The 20,556-nt window shown below is 44.8% G+C and overlaps 1 protein-coding gene across 5 annotated transcripts in view; it reads right to left on the bottom strand.

The window, feature by feature from the left end:
• Positions 1-20,262, bottom strand: part of Tpo (thyroid peroxidase) — a 58,208-nt gene extending 37,946 nt beyond the window's left edge. For 2 of the 5 annotated variants that reach the window (XM_040730712.1, XM_040730714.1), the window contains exons 1-5: positions 20,121-20,262; positions 19,391-19,491; positions 14,001-14,085; positions 10,691-10,842; positions 8,371-8,503 (exon numbers count right to left, since the gene is read on the bottom strand). In XM_040730712.1, coding sequence (XP_040586646.1) covers positions 8,371-8,503; positions 10,691-10,842; positions 14,001-14,085; positions 19,391-19,491; positions 20,121-20,128 — 479 coding nt within the window. In that variant the 5' untranslated portion in view covers positions 20,129-20,262. The remainder of the gene's footprint in view (positions 1-8,370; positions 8,504-10,690; positions 10,843-14,000; positions 14,086-19,390; positions 19,492-20,120) is intronic. The other 3 variants (XM_040730713.1, XM_040730715.1, XM_040730716.1) reach the window with 3 other exon arrangements.
• Between the last annotated feature and the right edge of the window lie 294 nt (positions 20,263-20,556).

Raw genomic sequence — 20,556 nt, 5'->3', positions numbered from 1 at the left:
ACTCATCCATTGCTGGTGGGAGCATACACTTGTACAGCCATTGTGGAAATCAGTATGGCGGTTCCTCAGAAAGATGGGAATCTATCAACTTCAAGATACAGCTATACCACTCTTGGGCACATACCCAAATGATACTTCATCCTACTACAAGGCCACTTGTTCAGTTCTGCTCACTGATACTCTATTAATGATGGCCAGAAACTGGTAACCACCTAAATGTCCATCAACAAAAGAATGGATAAAGAAAATGTGGTACATTTACACAATGGAGTATTACTCAGTTGTTAAAAATGACATCATGCAATGTGCAGGAAAATGGATGGAACTAGAAAAAAAAAGTCATCTTGAGAGAGATAATCCAGACACAGAAGGATAATCATGATATCTATTCACTTATAAGTGGATATCAGCCAGTAAATAAATGATAAGCTATAATCTGTAGAAACACAAAGGTAAGTCCAGACCCAGAAAGATAATTATGATATCTATTCACTTTTAAGTGGATATCAGCCATTAAATAAATGATAAATAAGCTACAATCTGTAGAACCACAGAGGTAAGGTATAGAGAAAGGGACAGGGAGGGGGAACACATGTATCTTCCTGAGGGGGGAAAAATGAACAAGATTTTGTGAATGGAATGGGTGTAGGGAAGATTGGAATAGGAGAATCTGGAGGGTTGGAGGGGAGATTGGGTTGAGGGAGGAAATGTGGGTAGAGACAGCTAGAATTTAGGGGCATTTGAACGGAGGTATGGAAACCTGATGCAATGGAAACTTCCTAAAATATGTAAAGATGATCCTAATAAAATATCCAAATAAAGTTTTTAGTGTGGTAGCTAGGTTACATCCAATTGAGTTGTTTGCTAAAGGGGTCCCATGGAAATCCTCAAACACCCAGATTATTGCCAAGACAATAGTTTCATCTCCACAAACTGACAGCAGCACCCTCTTGCTGAAGACAACACACAACTCATTGAACATGGAGAGGTCGAGCTGGTATCTACATATAACCTTCACCCAAAAGTTCTTGTGTCTTTTCTGTGGAAAGGTACTCTGTAGCCTATCAAAAGAGACAACTAAATACCAACCCAGGCACAAACCTTTTGATCTACAATCTTTCTTACTGCAAAATATGCTAGGGCACTGGTGGCACAAACCAACACCTTATTTGACTTAAGACACATGCCAAGAGATGGAACCCATACCTGACACTGCTTGGGTGACCAAGAACCAGAGACCAGATAGCCCAGAGCCTTAGGGTAAAACCAAATACTACTAGTCTTAAAAAATAAAAGGTAGTTGCAAATGACTCCTAATGATATTTTGCTATAGTCATAAATCAGTTCCCTATTGAGCCACCATCACCGAAATTTCCTCCTGCAGTAAATGGGAACAAATACAGAGACCCATAGCCAGACACTATGCAGAGAGAAAAAGACCTTGGAGCATTCGTCTCTAAATGGGATGTCTTTACCAAATCCCCTCTTTGGAGCTCAGGGATCCCCACAGAAGAGGAGAGAGAAAGTGTGTAAGCCACAAAGGATGGAGGACACCAGGAGAACAAGGCCATCTAGATCAACCAAGAAAAGCTCAAATGAGCTCAAAGACAAAGTACAGGCAGAGCCTTCATGAGTCTGCACCAGGATACATATTATAGCTTTCAGTATCTTATGGGACTTAGAGTATGTGAACATGTGGGTCTCTAGATTTTTTGTGCCTTCTCTTGGTGCTCTTTTACCTTTGCTGGTTTGCCTTGTCCAACTTTGATGTGATGGTTTTTATTTTAATCATATAATTTTTGTTATGTTTTGTTGTTACCCCTTAGAAGCCTGTTCTTTTCTATTGAGAGCTAGAAAGTGAGCCGATCTTGATGGGAGGGGACATGGAGAGGAACTTGGAGGAATAGAAGGAAGGGAAGTGGTAATCATGGAAACTAATATTATATGAACAAAGAATCTATTTTCAATAAATGGGGGTGGAATTGTTATCTGGATATATTATGAATAGAGCACCCCACAAGCTGAACCATCTCCCTAGCCCAGGCAAGTGATTTTTAAAATCTTCTGGAGTGTTTCAATACTGATTTTCCTTATCTACATGCTCGTGGATAGACATTGTAATCCTTTATTTGTGTGATTGACTCTACAGAGGATAGGCTCTACAGAGGAGGGGGTAGCAGTTATGCATTACAAAGAACTACTTGAAATGACCCTAAAGGGGAAAGGCTTCATCATTTACTTATCAGCTGCTTTACCTACTGCATTCCAGAAGGACTAGTTAGCAACAAGTCATGATGCTCCAAGGAGGCTTGATGACTTGTTTGTCTGGAGAGACAGTAAGAGGAAAACCATTCTATTATTAAGACTTCATTGCCATCTAGCCCACCAGCTGGCTGAATTTGCAAAGGCAGGTGTTGGAGCAGTGCTTTTAATTAGCAAAATGAAGGCAGCCAGCCCTTCACACAGATTTGTTACAGTTAGCTGTTCCTTACTGGAGCTCCACGAAGTACAGCTCTCAGGGAGGCCCTATTTCACCCAGTCAAAAACTAACATAATGTTTATACAGCCTCACTGTGATTTCTTTCTTTCTGGTTGGCTTTTATATTTCAACAGTTCACTAGGAGGTCTTGCTCAAGAACACTGGGTCACTACTGTGGACACACAGTGTGTCACTGGACCTGTACAGTTGGGGTCAGCTGTTTAATAGGACTCCAGATGGACAGTGCTCAGTGTCTCATGCTGCTCTGGAGCCCTTGGGTGGTGGGGGACCACAGAGAGACACCTGTCAGCAGGTGCCGACAGAGTCTCCCGCCCCAGTGGATTCAATGGATCACAATGCATTTATCTTCAGTTTTCCCTTAGGAGGCTTGGACTAATGACAGCTGTGCAAATATGCTGACAGCAATACTTCCTTCACAGCTCCAGAGACTAGGACTTAGGCACAGGCACCAGGCACTGCAGGCTCCTCAGTGTTCCACATTCTAATGAGGAAGAAGCCCCGTACCACCAGCTAAAAAGGGAACATGAAGCTACTATGCTGGGAAATGCCATTTGATTTGTTTTCCCGGCCACCTACCCAGCCCCAACACAGAGGGAAAAGCAGCAGAGTAGCCCTAGGTCATGTATGAGATTAACTTTTCTTTTCACTTCTACATGCATGTTATGTGTAAGGTGGAATTACATGGAGTAAGGATGGTGCCTGACTTGCGTGGGGCAGTCACACACAGAGTAACTCAGCACACCTTAGCAGCCATGCGGTCCTAGGGTGGTCTGAGGAGTTCACTGCACTTTGAAAGCAGGTCGAAAGCAGTGAGGAAGCTCAGATCCTGCAGGGATCTCTGTCAAGAGCTGCTTTACTGGAGACAATTAACCCATCCTGGAGGTGAATTTGTCATTGCTGTGGTCAATGAAGCACCTTGGGGTCTCTCAGATTGAGGAATGTGCTATTCTGTAACTGGTATGAATGTAACCTTCTTCATGAATTTTGGAAATCTATCTATCTTCTGGAGCCACTGGTATCAGGTCTGAGAGTCCTACAGACACCAGCATCACCCATATCATCATGAGGAGTTGTTTTGAGTTCTAATATCTAGTTCCACATTATTAAGTGAGATCTTCCTCTTTGAATTGTAAAGTGTGATTTAGGCTCTGCCCAGGCTCACACGTGTAACAACTGTTGTTTAAAGTAGCCTATCACTGTGGAGACTTTCCCTAGAGGGGTTGATTGTATCAATTCCTCCCAGGAAATCTCCAAAATGTATCACAAGTTCATGAATTATGTTAAAACACAAGTGAAAAAAAAAGTAGGGATTAAAGGTGCCTGTGACTGTGTGCCCACAAGACACATATCTACGGAACGGACTCACTGTATGTGCAGACACACAGAAGTCATCAGGCCTCCCTAGAACATCACACTTGTTGCTAGCTAGTCCTTCTGGAATGGCCCTAATTGAAGCTGTCAGTTATCAGGAGTCAGGTTACTTTTCACAATGTGTTTGGAAGGCCAACTCAAAGTTTAATTTAACTGTTAGGGAATGCTTATAGAAAGTTGTACAACAAATTACATTCTGTGTGCAGATGGAGTTGGGAGTTCATCTGGTAAGAGATACATCCATCAAATTTTCTTTTCAGAGTTTGTCATTTCCCCTAAGAATTATTTCTGAGTCTTTGGACTGTGTTGAGCAGAAAATGACCCCCATGAAAAGGAGTACAGATCAGCACTGTGTGGAAGCTGACATGCTGGCCCTTACTAGGGTTCTGCAGACTGTGGCACATGTCTGTCTTTGAGTAGGAGATGCAGTTGGCAAGCCTGTCAACTAGGCAAAGGTTAGACTCCCTCAAGTCAACTCTGGCGAGAGAGTGATAAGACCACAAGGGGCTGGGTCATCAGGGCTAATCACATGCTTTTCAGAGACTGGAAGGCCTGCTTCAATCCTGAGATGACATGGTACTCCGAGGTGAGTCAAGTGGGCCACTTACTACCGCATCTCTTCAGGACAGTTCTACTTTGAAAAGCATGCTGAGTTACACGGGGACAATTTGAGGCTCAAGCCTGGGGCCAAGAAGGTTAGATGCTAAAGAGTCACTTCATGGTGACAGTCATTCATGGTAATTATCACTGGAATCCTGAGGACATGTATGATTGGTAGAGCAGGGTACATTCTCATCTGTGTCCTTTTCCGGAGGTCAAGCCTTGGGCATGATATCACACGGTTGGATTCATGCTCTGTCCTTCCCTGTCATCATCTGTTACCATCCTTGATGCATGGATCATATTGCTTCCTCAAGAGCCAAGCTTTGGATCTCAGACTGTGCTCTAGGAAGTGCTAAACATACCTGCATCCACTTGCAGGGGATGGTTCCACTCCTGCTATGCCTTTGCTTCTCTTAGAGCTTCACATGCATCCCAAGGTAGGTAGACATCTCTACTGCCAGGAACTATCATTCCCTAGTCAGGGGATCATGGATTACCAAAGCAGAGTAAACCATCCAGATAGCAGCAAGCTCTCATGAACATGGGTTGTTGTGTGATATATTTCTGCTAGAAGGGCTGGCCTCCTTTCAACTCTTCGGGGCTCTTATCCCTCCTCGATGTTCTGGGAGGCACTTGTTTAACACCATACTTGTAACCTGGTATCTGTTTCATCAGGACTGTATGTTTAGGTTTGAGGACAGAGGCATGGTTCTGAACTGTATTATGCTTGGGATTCCTCTGCAGCACCCAGCATGTATGAACAGGGTATGTTTAACATTGACTACTCAGCATCTTTGCCTGTTCTGCTACTGCCTGGAAGAGCACTTCCTTCTCTCTGCCCTTCAATGTGAGCCCTTTGCCTGTTGAAGTACATCAAAGACTTCTGTATTTGGTTGGATTTTAGGTAACTTGCTTTCCCTTTTTCTAGATACTCTCTTGGAGACGGTTTTAAAAAGATGAAAAGCCACCCTTGCTTCTGATGGGTTCTGAACAGAATGGGGTTGGGGGCAGGAAGCAGATATGGTTCAATGAATCCTAGGGATCAAGAACAGTCATCACTTCCTTAGGGCTTTATTAATAAAGCTGAAGGCTCCTGCTAATAAGCCCTAGCAGAGGGAAAGGTTCAGTGATAAAACAGCAGGGGTGGGAGGGAAAGCCTACATGGGTGGAGGGAACACACCCAGGTCTGAGAAACAATTCTGAAAGGCAAGCATTGGATTGAAGGGTTAAGGATTTAGATATCTTCTTTAGACCCACGAACCCTCTGAGTAGGCAGTTCTAGGTCTCCAACATCTACCCACAGGGAAGTTGCTGGAGGGTGGGCTCAGCCTTGTCTTACAATTCCTGCACTCAGAGCACAGTTTTCTGTTCCTTTGGATTCATGTTTGTGGCATAAGATCCCCGATGAGTAGTATTTAAGGGTTGTGTTTTCAGGCAAGGGGACAGCGGCTATAGAGGACAAATGCTGCTGCAACCAAGTGGCTGTAGCTGAAGCATCTCTGCCATGGAATGGTGTTGGCCCTCTGGCAGTGGGGTAGACAACTGGAGTTTTCTAAGGATCAGCAGCAATCAGACCAGTGGGAACTTACTGACAGTCAAAATTAGATAGTCTACAAAGTCATGTTCATGGATGATAGTGATTGGAGGAGGGATTTTGCTTCATCCCATCTCTCACAGCTGCCTGACCTTAGCTCCTTGACTAGAAAAACCCAGTGTCCAAGTGGCTATCCTTCTTTGTAGTAAGACACACACTGGCTCCTTCATGTGACTAAGATCTTTGTTTCTGTTGGATTCTGCTTGTTTTTCTAGTAGGTGTAAGACCTCTGTGATCAGTTGTGTACCCCTTTCCCCTAATTCCAGAGTCCAGAAATAAGCTCTCACATATATGGGGCCCCTTGGTTCATGATAAGGCACTAATAGAATTCAGCATGTAAACAATAACACTCGAAATACATTTAACATCATTTATGTAAATAAACACACTCAAAGCTCTCTTCCATCCCTACTACAAATGTTACATAATTTGCCAAATGAGGAACTTACAGGTAAGATGACAGATTAGAAGCCCCCTCTGATGGTTACTGTTGATCATCAAACTGACAGAATTTAGCATCATCTGGTAGACAACCCTCTGAGAATGCCTTTGGGAGACTGTATCGATGTGGGAAGACCCATTTTAATCATGTATGAGACCATTACTTAGGCAAGGGATCCTGGAGTAGGTAAAGCAGAGAAAGCCAGCCAGCCAGGCAGCAAATGTTCAGTGCTCTCTTTCACGACTGTGGTTATGATGTGAGCAGCTGTTTCAAGATGACACGCTGACTTCCCCACCATGATATAGCCCAGAACTGTAAGTCAGAGTAAACCATTTCTCCCCTTAGATTGCTTTTGTCAGGAAAAGAAAAGGAAGACAACCTCCCTGTGACCCACTGAAAGAAAAAGGATAGTAAGCAATAATGTCTTTTCTAACAAGAGATGAAAAATGAGGGGATATACCAGGTGAATTCTCCAGAGGCAGGGCCATGAAATTTGGGACAATATAGGGGTAATTTCCAGAGGGACCCGTCAGCTACACACATGGTGAAACTCTGGACTGGAAAAAAGATGTGCTGTAGAAACTTGATCAAGGGCTGGATATATAGCAGAGAGACACAAGATTATCACAGGCTCTGGAGACAATGGCTAAAGTGTGCCTGAAGCTGAGACTCACTGGGAATCTGGAGGGAACAGTCCAAGGGGTAAACACCCTGTTATTGCCTGGGCAAGTGGTGACCTGGAAACCGAGAAAAACTCAGGGTATATGTTCTAAAATCAAGACAAGAGAACTGGATTGATATGAAATTACATGGTGACTGTAGAAACAGAGTCCAACAAAGGCAGGTAGACTCATGGTAAGGGGAATCTGCCTAGCTGAAACGTTAGGCAATAGTATGGGGTGTGGTCGCATTAATACATTGGACATAGAAACTCAAGTTGGGGAGGCAATATCATCCAGCCCATGTGGAATAATAACCAGTGGAAACTACCCAAAATCAGTCCATACTGAGGGTTGGGAGAACCCAAGAAAGGGTTGGTGTCTTCTGGTAGCTGTGCAGAAACAACCCAAAAGATTTGTTAGGATGTATGCAGTGTCTCCCACAAGGGTTTTCCTGCAGACAGTATCCTTTACCCATATTCACTCCACACACTTCTTAGACTCTCATCTAGCTCTACCCAACCCAGATATGCAGCACCATGTAGAATTAAGGCAGGAATATGGGTGCAGGATTGGGAGAGGGTAAAGGAAAAGATTAAAAATTGATAAGCATGATAATCAAAGTATTGATGTCACCAAGTGGCTGGCTGGGTTGGTGGGATGTCCCAGAAAAACACATTGAGCTGGGAACTTGCTCTGAAGCCAAGTGGATCAAGAAGAAGCCTGGGTTGGGGGGCACTGTGATAGTTTGTGTCTGACTCTGGTCACATCATGGAAGGGGGCAAGAGCTACATGCCACAGGAGCTGGTGCCTTGTGGCAGATGGACAGACTCTTCCTTCAGTAAAGGTTGGTGGGAGGAAGCAGAAAGTCCTGGTGACACACTAGAGACAGGTAGGAGATTTGGAGACATCAAGGATGCTGTCTAAGCATCTGGCTTGAGACACTGGGTGAGGGTAGTCCATTCAGTGATTTTAGAAGATAAGGGTGAGATAGAGCAAGGAAAGCTCTCCTCTGCTGTCTGTATCCATAGTACAGGGCAACATGAGGGTGGCACTGCCAAGTAGCTGGAGTGTGGGAGAACAGAGCACAGAGAGGGGTGATGGTCACAACTCATGGATCTCAAGCTCACGTCTTCACTATGGCTTGTAGTCGCCAAGTCATTAGGGGGCCCATGACCAGGAGAGGGTCTTCACACAGTACCTGTTGTTGCAAGCCCCTGTGATGGGCCGGTACTTATTTGCCAGGCAGGTATCAGGACATCTAGGTGGCAGCATGAAAGGCAAGCATCCTGACAGGTTGGCAATTGTGCCCAGAAGGTCTGCTGATAGGGTATCTGCATAACAAGACAGACCAGACTGTGTGTGACATCAGCCCCAGCAAAAGTACCTTTCCAATGGCGTATCGGCCACAGCCTCAACATCTGCATCAAGGCTTCCTATGTAGCTTCAGTCACTGTGCTGGGAAAACCTGCCATCTCCTTCTCTGTCATATACACCTCCATTCAACCCCCCTCGAGCATCTCCATTGGTAGGAGGGTGGGGGCTATGCCTACTTTTGTGCTTTGTGAACATTCAGGAAAACAACCTAAGAGTCATGAGGTTCCAGGAAGACAAGACGGTGGGCTACTTCTTAGAGTTGTCTCCCATCTCCCAGGACACATCACTGGGGCCAACTCATTATATCTGTATAACGAAACATCCCCACCTCACAATTATCCTATGCTTCAGGAGAGCACTAAGACAGGATGTGTATCCTCCCATGGAAACCTACCCTGATTTAGCTTGCTAAGAGTGTTCATTCTTTCCTCTATAAAAACCTTTACTTTTTTTCCCTATTGATTCTTTTCTCTTATAAACTTCTCTAATTAGAGCCTTTGAATGCAGTCTTTTTTGTTTATGTTTACTGTTTTTCTTGCCAGTTCTGTCACTGTTTATGTTATTCAACAAATCAAGGCTTGGAGGCTTGAAAACAACCCTACAAAACTTTGATGGACTATATATTAATGAAATTGGACAGTGGTTCTCAACCTGTGGGCCATAATCAGATATTTTGCACATCACATATTTACATTACAATTCATAGAAGCAGCAAAATTACAGTTATGAAGTGGCAATGGAAATAATTTTGTGGTTGGGGGTCAGCACAACATGAAGAACTATATTAAAGGGTTATAGTTACATCAGGAAGGCTGAGAACCACTGCACTAGAAAAAAAAACCAACAGGAACATGCCCTATTTTCAAATAGAAGAGAAACAGAGCAGGCATCTCGACAGTGAGTATTCCATACCTAGCCTCGGGGAACAGCAGCAAACTGAACAGGGACAGAGTTTGCTTTCAGCTGCCTGAGGACCATGTATTCCCTATTTAACAGAGAGCAGCAAATGCAGTCTTGTTACAAGACTCACTTGGCGGAACTTTTGTTGGTCAACAATCCTGTGTTCAGAAACAACCTGGTCCCTCTACCCAGTTTGTTTTTGCACCTGTGGCAAGAAGTCTATTTGGAGTGGTTCACCTTCCTTATTATATCTTAAATGTTCTGGAGTGGCTGAGTCTATAGCCTAAATAACTTCAAAATGTCCTTTAGGGTAGAACTCTTCAATTTCACATTATGGCCTGTCTTCCCAACATGCTCTCACTCTGGCCTGGCCTGAGAGCCTTGCAAAATGGAAGCAGGAGCCAGTAGGCTCTTATCCTCGAGGGACAGGTCACCCCATATCACTTTTACCACTGTCTGAGCTGATGTCACTACTGGATAGGGACCAATGTCCTTAAAAAGGTCTTTCAACTATGTGATCTGAAACAAAACCCTTTTAGGAATGACTTTTTGGTTGTTATAAAAAAAACCAATTAAACTTAACTATTCAGTGTAGGATCTGAGAATTGTGGTTAATCCTGGTTTAACATGAGTTCATCTCATCAGGCAAAGCAGCCCTAGATTAACATATACCAGAGATCAAGTAGCCCACAACACTGCATTGGAAGGACATCTCACTGAGTTTGTTAAAAGAAAGCCTATTTTCACGTGTGGCACCATCAAAATTGTGATGCAAGTCTGGTCCATGCCCTGCTTGCTTCAGCATCTCAGGTCTGTGAGGTTTTGATCTGAGGTGGTCCATGCTTTCTTCCAGTGTGTGCTACTGCAGCCACCCTGTGAGCATCCAGAGACAGCAGACTCACCTCAACTTTGGAATGCCCATGCAGCCGTCACATTCCTTGAGTGACTGAGTCAGAAGGCCCTGGCTACCAACTGGGAAGCTGATGCTCCTGTCCAGCCCTCTGCTTGCTGTGACAAGACACAACCTGACTGAATGCCTTCTCAGAAAGCTCCTAGGAGTGAATGTCTTCCCTGGGTTTCACTAGGTAGGAAGGCGACAGGAAAATTCCCAGTTTACTTTAGACCACAGAAGGCATGTTTCTCTAAATAGGATTCGAATACCAGAGAAACAATATTTCCCAGAATAATAAAAATATGAAAGTGTGCATGGGTTTAAGCAGAGGAAGAGGCATGTGGCCACTTGCCTGTGAAGAACTGTGATTGTTTACGTTTCAAGGCCTGTATTGATGTTTCCATGATCTCTGCTGCTCGGGAAATAGCCCCACTGGTGGACTCTGGCAGCTTGGAGAAAGAAAGGAGCTGGGCTGGGGAAAGGGCTTCCCTTTTCTTGAGGTTTCTAGAGCATAAAGAGACGTAAGTTAGTTGGGGCTGGAGAGGCAGCTCAGCTGGCAAGAGCACGTGATGAATGAACTTATGAGTACTCACATTTAATCTCCATATCCCATGGAAAAATCGGGGCATAGTAATGTATGCCTGTAACCCCAGTGCTGGGGAGGGGGAGGATAGCCCCATATTCCAATGAGAGGCCAGATCTCAAAATATGATGTGTAAGCCTCCCAAGGCTGGCTTCTGGCCTCCTCACACACATGCATGCATGTGAACCTACACACACAGACACCACCCCCTTCATCATTCCCCTATCACTAACACATGTACATATACACCCAGTACACAGGATGTTCATTGAGTGACTGCACATACCAGACAATGCACTCTGGGGTACACAAAGAAAAAGCCTAGACAGCTCTGAACCACAGGATAGCTGGGGATCATTAAAAGGGATAGAACGTAAACACAGAGTGCCAATATTGGGTGCTGAAGAAAATGGTCAATATTTTCTCTTTAACAAAATTCATATCTAAATGATCTTGGTTCTCTCCAACAGGCCTGGTAGGTACTGTTACACTTGTAAGACTAAGGCCCTTATACCTGAGACTCACGGGGCCCATGACACTGGAGGGGGCCACTTGCTAATGCTTCTACATGCCTACTGCTGTTGCTCACTGCTGCCAAGCAGGGGAATGAAAGCTTCCAGAGATCAGCACTTGAAGTGCTTGCCCTTGCCTGTCTAGGATGCCTATCTAGACACAGCAAAAGAACCCTTGACTGACTGATTGGTGATGCCAGTACCCTGCCCTGTTCTGGGGTGGACAGCCACTGAGACAGTCTTTCCCGGTACCCTGACTCCTTGGCTTGACATTCTAGTCCTCACAGCTTCCTGATGATTACCATGGATCAGTGCCTATATATTCCTCTGACTGGTCCTCTTAGCTATCTTATAGCCCTTCACGAGGATTGGTCCTCCCTGGTGGATTACCTCCCTTCCATACCCAGCCTGCTCTGCGCTCTTATCTTGGGGGCTTGATGAAGTGCTTGTATCAATTGCCCAGGCAGCTGTCCATCTGCTGCTTCCCCTGGGCAGCAAATAGGCAGCTCCATGTGTTAATCAGAGTGCAGGTCTCCAGCCATTGTGCAGGGCTCATTACCACTCCAGCTGCAGAGACTGGGAGGATGTTAAATGATGGCTGTGTGTCCTTATATTTGCAGAAGGATATTGATTTTACACTCCCACTTTTGGGAACTCGGTGTTTAGCTGGCTCAGCACTCCTCGTGTGAAAAGCTGAAGACAGCCGTGTGCTAGATTTATGTTTTCTTTAGTCCCCTGGGTGTTTGGGGAGTGGAGAATGCTGCCCAGCAGTGTCGTTCTCATTAAAGCCACCCTGTGCACTCTGCTTCTCAATCTGCTGCCAGACAGAACCTGGAGTATTTCTGCTTCAGTAGACTAAGATGATGTCACTGACCTGTGTCCTGATAATTCAGCTGAGCACATCCTGGAGCCCATGGGCAACTGTGAACCAGGAGTTCACTCTGAACGCTGAAAGGGGGCACGTTTATTGCTCTGGGAGTGGACCTTTGTGGGGAAGGATGTGATTCTGGCACTTTTCCGGTTTCCCCAGACCCACTGCCTCTCAGCAGAGAAAGAAAAAGAGGGAAAGTAATCTCATCCACCTTCTGGGAGGAGGGGAGCGAGAGGGGGGAGGGGGAGAAAAGAGGAGGGGGGGAGGAAGAGATAGAGGGAGGGGGACCACCTGGTGAATATATGGATATAGATTTTGTTCTGCAGATGCACAAGAGCAAGTTTGAGCCAGGACTGCTCATCTGGTTGATCTGATGATGACTCTTGGTCCAAGAGAGTGGAGGGGTTGGTGGCTTTACTCCAGAAAGGGTTGGTGAGCATAACTGGCCCCCCATTCAGGGGTCTTTGGAGCTGCTTCCTATAGTATATCAGCCTAGGTGGCCCAGCCATGACTGGCAGCAGGCCCTATCCACCCTTGCTGGCTTGTAGACCTGGCTGTACTTCCCACTGCAGAAGCACAGGCTGCCAATCAGAGCTGGAGCTGCCACACTGCCAGTACAATCTCACGCTCCTTCCTTCCCAAATGGTGACGTCACGGGGTCCTATCTCATCAGCTGCAGTTCCTGCACTGGGATCGACACCATGAAACTCTTTTAGATTTATGAATTCTCTGCCACCTTGCCCACCTCTAGTGGGTAACTCCTCTGGCCCTAAGATTCCCAGAAGCATCCCACACTACAAAAAACCCCTGTTTTCCCTGATGATTCCCATCAGTTCACCTGCTAGGGAATATCGTTTCCTCTTTATTCACCATCATTTTTTTTCAATAGCCAAGCAACAATTTGTCTGTACCCAATGTTAAATAGTTAAAGCATTTCCTACCTTGAATAATAGAAATTTAAAGTCAATCAGAAGATGTCAGTTAATAATTTGTTCCTTGAGAGATGTTGTAACTTCCAACAAAATGATAAGTTTGTAAATATAAGAACCTAACATGTCTTTTTGATGTTATGTGAACATCTAACGAGACATCATAATACCATTAGCACTAGTGTCTGTCACATTTTTAAAAGCGTGATGTCAGGGGCTGGAAAAATGACTGGGTTAAGGGCACAGACTTCTCTAGAGGACCCGGAGTAGATTCCCAGCATGCATACTATGGTTTATAACTGTCTGTAAACCCTGTTCCAGTAGATCGAATGCCCTCACCTGGCCACTGCAGGGACAAGGCATGGACCTGGTACTTAGATATGCAAGTGAACAAGACATCTACATACACACAACAAGATTATAAGAAAATTTTTAAAAAAATTTAAAAAGTGTATGATGTCATCTGTTTCAGGAAAAAAAGTGATGGGCAGCTTTGATTTGAGGTAATGTTATGGTGACATTACAGAGCACCCTTTCCTCCTTCATGTGTCCTAATGCTATTCCTGACCAGGCTTCAGACTGTATCATCATGGCATCTTGAACCATGATTAGACCCTGGGCTCTTGATCTGTGTTTCTCTGACCAAAGCGTCTGAGACGGAGCATTTTTTTTTTTTTTACTGCCAACAACATTGGAACCACGAATCATTTCGTATGACTTCAGTGCCTCATTTGCAAGAGGGGGTGAAGGAGAACACTGTCCTTTACCTTTTCATGGTGCTGTAGACTGCGTTGTCCACCATGAGCTGACTTGCTTCCACGACACTGATAATACGGGACTTCATGGTCTTCCCTAGGATATAAAACGTGACACGGCTGAAACAGACCCACGGTGCAGCAACTCTGCCAGCTTTAGCTTTTCTTTCCCAAGCGCAGAGGGACACAGTGACAGTCACACGGTCTCTGGAAACGAGTGGCTTTTTGAACTGTTCCTGAGCATTAGTGTGTATATAAAAAAGGAACAAACCCTGAAAAGGAAAACTAAGTAACTGTATTTTGGACACTGCGCGAATGAGGGAGCCTTGTGGCATTCAGGTCCTGACAGCACCTGCCTTCCATGTTTGACATGAGAAGAAGCAATATGATAGGAAACAGTTGGAGAGTCTCAGACGCTTGTGATCACAAGTCCCCAAGATCATACCAGTCCTCAGCGTGGGGGGTGGGGCACAGTGTCTACTCATTGTTTCCTTCTAAATCTACCTTGCCACACCCAGTTTTCATCTCCATTCCTTAAGTCAGCTATGGTCCTGATTTTACTAGCTGGGAAAAGAAACTCTCTTCCTCTAGATAGTGCCATGTCTGTCTGCTTCCAAACAAGATGATGCTGGACTAACCCTCTAAAATCTGTAAGAAAGCCCCCAGCTTCACACTGTCACTTTATAAGCATTGCCTTGGTCACAGCATTAGAACACGGGCTAAGACAGCATCTGATAGTTGGCCTGGGGTCAGGTGCAGTTGGAGACTTGGAAACTTGTCTCTTCTCCTTTCACTTCAGTAACGCCTTGTGGGAAGTTCTGTACCCCACAACTGTCATCCCCCCCGACTCCCATCACTCAATGGGAAGGTTATGGCTAAGACATCTCACCATTCTTTGGCTCCTGCTGTCAGTTGGTTGCTTTTTAAATGCTGACCTGCTAGACTGTGTCTCCCCTTACAACACAAAAGACCCATCTGCCCACGGAGTAACATCCAGACCCTCACAATCTCCAAGGACAAAGTTTACTATTTCAAAGCTCTGCATGTGATAGCTTGATTTCTCCCTCACTTTAAAAAGTGTCAAAGTCCTCTGGCACTAGAGAAATGACTTAGTGAGTAACATTTGCTACACAGCATTAGGACCTCGGTTCCGATCTCCATAGTCATGAAAAGTTTGGCATGACTTTGTGAACCTTTTACTGGAACGCTACACAGAGCAGGGACGGGGGATCGCCAAGGCTTGCTGGCTGCCAGTCTAGTTCAGTGAGAGAACCTGTCTTAGAGTAATAACATGGAGAGTGATAGAGCTCCTGACACCCTCTTCTGACCTCCGAATACATACACATGGGCATAAACACCCTTACATACCTGTGTACATACCTACACCCCAGTATTTATTTAAAATATCCAACTTATTTTCTCTTCCTTTACAATATAATGACCCTCTGAGTGGATGAAGCAGAAGAAAATGACCAATTCGTCACTGTGTATCCTATGTGCTGTGACCCAAAGAGGGCTGGGTTACATGGCCTCTGCCCAGGTGGAGGCTGTATTTAATAGACACTTTTCATGTGTGAGACCTAAATGATTGAATAGAAGAATTAACTGTGAAGAAAAAAATGTTTTGGTGTGTGTGTGTGTGCGTGTGTGTGCGTGTGTGTGTGTGCGTGCGTGCGTGCGTGCGTGTGTGTGTGTGTGTGTGTGTGTGTGTGTGTGTGTGTGTGTGTGTGTGTGTTTACTATTCTGGGGAATAGTAGCTGCCAGTGAGAGAATTTCCTGTTATTTACGCCTATTAGAATGATATTTAAATCAAACTGATTTTGCATTGCTTATACTTACTTTGCTATATTGCAAAGAAATATTCCACCAGATTTTAAAGAAAGCTTTGTTATTTCAAATTTTGTCTTTAAACCAAAGATTTTTTTTGTATTGAAAATTTTCCTGCAGAAATACTTCTCATCTGTGGTCTTCTAAAATCCCAGTGGAACTGGATGGATTTTAAGTTAATCATGTTTTGGGTGAACAGAGATGTCTCATTTGTCTACAACAGAGGAGAGAATCTTCCCCTCTGCCCATCTTAGGTTATCACGTTCCGGGGCCCGCATAAATTAGACAGATGAAGGATAAACAAGAGAAAAACCTGGCAGCCAGCAAGCCTTGGTCTGTGTGCTCACATCCCATGAGAGCTGCCAGAGCTAACTGACAGAGCCAAGCTGGGAAGTTGTCTAGATGGTATTCTTAGGGAGAAGAAGAAAAGGAAGGAGGGAGGGAGAAATGGAGGGAGGGAAGAGGGAACAGGTGGTTAGGGAATAGGCAGTCAGGAGGCAGATAAATGAGGAATGCTGGCAGCTGAGTTTGTGAGGTGGGTTCCTGGATGTCTGTGCCTGACCTGGAACCTTCCTTTCTTCCCCGCAGGAAGGGGTGAGACCCTTTGCACATGGATTTCCTGGCCAGCAGGGGGAGATAGAGTGCTTCTCTACGACCTGTGGCCTTCTCAGTACCTCAAGATCCACCCAGCAGGTACACAGGGTTACCTCTGCCTTGTGGTTGAGGCCGGGTCAATGACCCTGAGAATTTCAACTCGGCCTCTTCTGTTATTCTAGAAGAGAAATCCAAATTTTGGAGAATATCTTGACTCATCCCCTGTCGGGGAGATATCATGTGTCATCTGGATTTCCACGTGTACACCCTGAAAGTGTTGTCTGCTCTGGGAGGCACGCTGGCTTGCAGAATCCCACGCTCTTGCATAGTCATAACGGGGATGCAAGGAGCCAATTAGACAAGAAGATACTGTGTGTCAGGACAAAGAAACAGGCTACGCAGTTCCAAACATGTTCACTAATACGAAGCAAAACGAAGCGAAACAAAACAGCTAAGAAAGCCCATGTCTTCTTCTGGAGAGCCACAGAGGCGGCTCAGATCCCGTTTTGACCATCTCTCCAGAAATCTGGTGAACTGGAACAGAGCTCACCAGGGTGCCTTTTTAACAAACTCCCCCACTAGGCTGGCTTCCCAGTCTCGGGATTTGCAGGCAGCTTTCCTGCCCACGCTGTTCACTTGTATCTTATTTTCTCTTCACAGCCACAACTAGCGCTGAGTTCACCATAAAGACAATTTCGCATGGATCTTAATTTCACACCAACACTGGAAGCCAGTTTCAGTCTGTAGAGAGGAATACCCAGGTCTCTGTGAAGCATGTGCTACCAAGGGCTGTCAAGAGATGCTCCAAGCAGTTTTCTTAGATTTATAATGGTCGTGGGTATACTTTAAGAGAAAATGAAACCTTTTTCCATTTTCAGTACTTTATTACTGAATTTCCAGGTGTGGAGGTTTCTTTTCCTCTGTGCTTTGAGCCATCTGGCTCTGGCTCTGGCTCTGCACAGTGATGTGTGTTTGCATGTGCTCTATAACTTTGCTTCCCAAAGTGTCATTGACGTCGTCCAAATGCACAAAGTCATCTCTGCATTGTCATCTTCCAAACACATTTAATTTGAGCTGCGGTGAATATTTATTGTTTTAAAGGGACTGTTTTTTTAACCAGCTGACTAAATCATGTCCATACATTAAAGAATGTAAAATTGAACCAGTGTGAAGCAAATACTTCTTTCTTGCTTTTTTGTTTGTCTATGACAGGGTCTTATGAAATCCAGGTCGGGTTTACTTAAACATGCTGTATAACCGATGCTAGCCTTGAATTCTTGATCCATCTGTCTCAGATGGAATTGCAGGTGTGCTACCACACCAAGAAGAACTTAAAAGAGCACTACTGGTGATTTTAATGATTTTTTTTAAAGTTTAGTATTAAACCCAGGGCCTCATAAACACCAAGACAAGTGCTCCTCTGCTGACCTATACCAGACCAAAGGCAGAGCCAAAGCTGGCCTGTAAAAGGGAGTTCTTAATTGGTCTAAGTAATAAAAACTCGGACTCAGATATAGGGGAAAATGCTGAGAGATCACAGAGAAGGAGCAAACCACTGCCACTCCTTGCCTCCTTAGTGTCTCAGAAGATGTCGTTTTGTATGTTATTAAAAGCATAAGCAAAAGGGTGGACTAGAGTGCAGGTTTGCAAATGACGCCTTTCATCCCAGCATTCTGGATGCAGAGGCAGAGACAGGCAGATCTCTGTGTGTGTGTTCACAGTGAGTTCCAGGCTGATGGGAGCTACATACTGAAACCCTGTCTCAAGAAACAAAGAAATCTGTGTGTGGAATTATAGTTACCTCATGCCCTGATTTTTAAAAAAATAATGCAATTTCCCAAATTTGAAGCCATGGTGTGCAGATGATTTTATGAACAGCTTCGAGGGTGCAACAGCTTGCTATTAACTAGCCTCTTGACCTCTACCTTTTCAGTCTTGTTTTATCCCTCTGGGGCCTTGATAACTACTAAACAAAAGAATAAAGTGGTTTACTCCCTGTCTGTGTGCTGAACACCTGTTATGTTCCAGGTGTTAGAAGGGCTGGTGTGGAGGAGTAAGATTTAAAATCAGTAACCCCTCTTTCGTTTTCCCTAGCTGTCAATGGGAACACACACTTCCTAAGTTACAGCTGACCAGGGATGCCTGTGGTGTTCAGTTGAAGACCCAGACTTGGAAGGGGAACGGTGTGCCCATCAGAAGGAGTGCTTTGCAGATCCCTGTGTAACCAGTGTGGAAGCCCAGAAGGAAGGGGGAAGAGGAGGGATTTCTGCAGGAGCTCCCGAGCCTGGGGAGATAGCAGGGTGACTTCAGCACAGTCACAATGTCCAGACATTCAGAAAAAACAGGCAGAACGTAGCTCCTAGCAGGAAGCTGGGTGTAGATGAAGGCCCAAGGGCTGGGCTGTGTCTGAGACACAGGGGTGGGGGGAGGGCAGCAAGTGCCCCTCCAGCATTCTGCCGCCAGGAAGCTCGGTCCAGGGTGACTGCTTATCCTCCACCACCACCAACCCCCTCTGCCCGTCCCTTTTTCTTTCCTTTCTTCCTCTCTCCTACCCCTCCCATCCCCTCCCTCTTTCCTTGCTTTTTCTTCTCTACAGCAAAGAGCGATTATGCTAACCATGACATCACAGTAGCTTTCTTACCATAATTTCCCATAAAACTGACTAATTCCAGAAACTTTACCAGAGACATTTAATGAAAGATGATTTTATAACAAAGGAACAAAAATACTCAGAAGTTTTCTTTCAGATATATGTATGGGTAAAAATGGAAATGATTTATTCTGCAATCATGAAAAAAAATCAGTTCTTTTAAAGGATGAATTACATTTTCATCCTTCTAAACTGAAGAATTACATTATTCTCTTTGAAAAGCACAAAAGGGTCCTAACCAGTTCTCAGCAACTGCCATAACATGTTCAGTTTACCGAGTGTGAAAAACAACTTTACAAGACTAAAAGATCACGTGTTGTTTGTTACTTACCCCACAAGGCTTCTCTGCTTCTCAAGATGAAAGGGAAGAAAATGCCAGTTCCCATCACTGCCAGTGTGACCGCCATAGCTCTAAGTGCTCTCATTCTGGAACTGAAGTGGCAAAGAGATAATCAGGTATTCAGCAGCATGCTGTGGGATTTATCATAAATACCCTGGCCTCTCCTCAGGTGGGCCTTCCCGAGTCCAAGGCTGCAACTCCTAAGGACGCTGAACCATCTTCAGAACCAGAAGATGCAGACACAGCCTGGAGTGCTTGTCAGAGCTAGTCCTCTGTGCATCAGAAATGTGGGGCTAGAGAACAGGAAATTTCTCTCTTCCAACACTCCTATGCAAAGCAGACAGCTAACATTAAGAATTTAGCATTTATAAATATAACTAAATCCCTGCACCTGCTGCATTTCTATGGAATGAGGACTACATAAAGTAATTTCAGATGAAACAAAATCCAAAATTGGTCACGTCCACTTTCTACGTCTTTGTTTTCCTAGCCTTAGATGCAACTGATTTGAGCCCCTAACTTTCTTAAGCAGACATCCCAGGGGGAATACATCGTAGTGCATGAGGGTCTATAAGTGACCCAGCACTTCCTAGCTGAAGTCATAGGAACAAGGCATGCCAGTCTTTGCTAGGAAAAGCCCAATAATGGCCTCTCATAGACAACTTTTCGCCTTTCATGAGAGATTTCTCTTAGGAAAGTGGAAAATAAAAAGTTTTACAACCTGACCATTGTCCTTTTCTCAGCAGAGGAAGCAGGTGTGCGCAGTTGGGTGCTTTCTTAGTGGTCTTCTGAAATGTGAATCGCGATTAGTTTTCTGAACCATATAAAATGGACTCTGTGCTCTGATGCCCACTCAAGCTCCTAATGGGAGTGGCTCCATTCTACGTTTGCTTAGCATTGTGTTTCTGCCAAGTTCCCTCTTGTGTGTCCTGGCTGGTCAGAAAGAAGTTGCCACATCATGAAGGACACTCTGTACCTGACCTAGAAAGAAGTGTGACATTCAGAGAAAGGAGAAACTTAATAAAACCCAATCCCGTTAACATTGGACCTTTTCTGAGCTGATGCAACTGGATATGCACACTATTAAAGTAGGAGGCAGGCTTTGGAAGGGGAGATTTAGTAGGGGTGGCCAGGGGGTGAGAGGATAATGGGGTACT

This window comes from Mesocricetus auratus, unplaced genomic scaffold, assembly GCF_017639785.1.
Source record: "Mesocricetus auratus isolate SY011 unplaced genomic scaffold, BCM_Maur_2.0 Super-Scaffold_100024, whole genome shotgun sequence".
Classification (NCBI taxonomy): Eukaryota; Metazoa; Chordata; class Mammalia; order Rodentia; family Cricetidae; genus Mesocricetus; species Mesocricetus auratus.
This window is presented reverse-complemented; position numbering and strand designations above follow the sequence as displayed.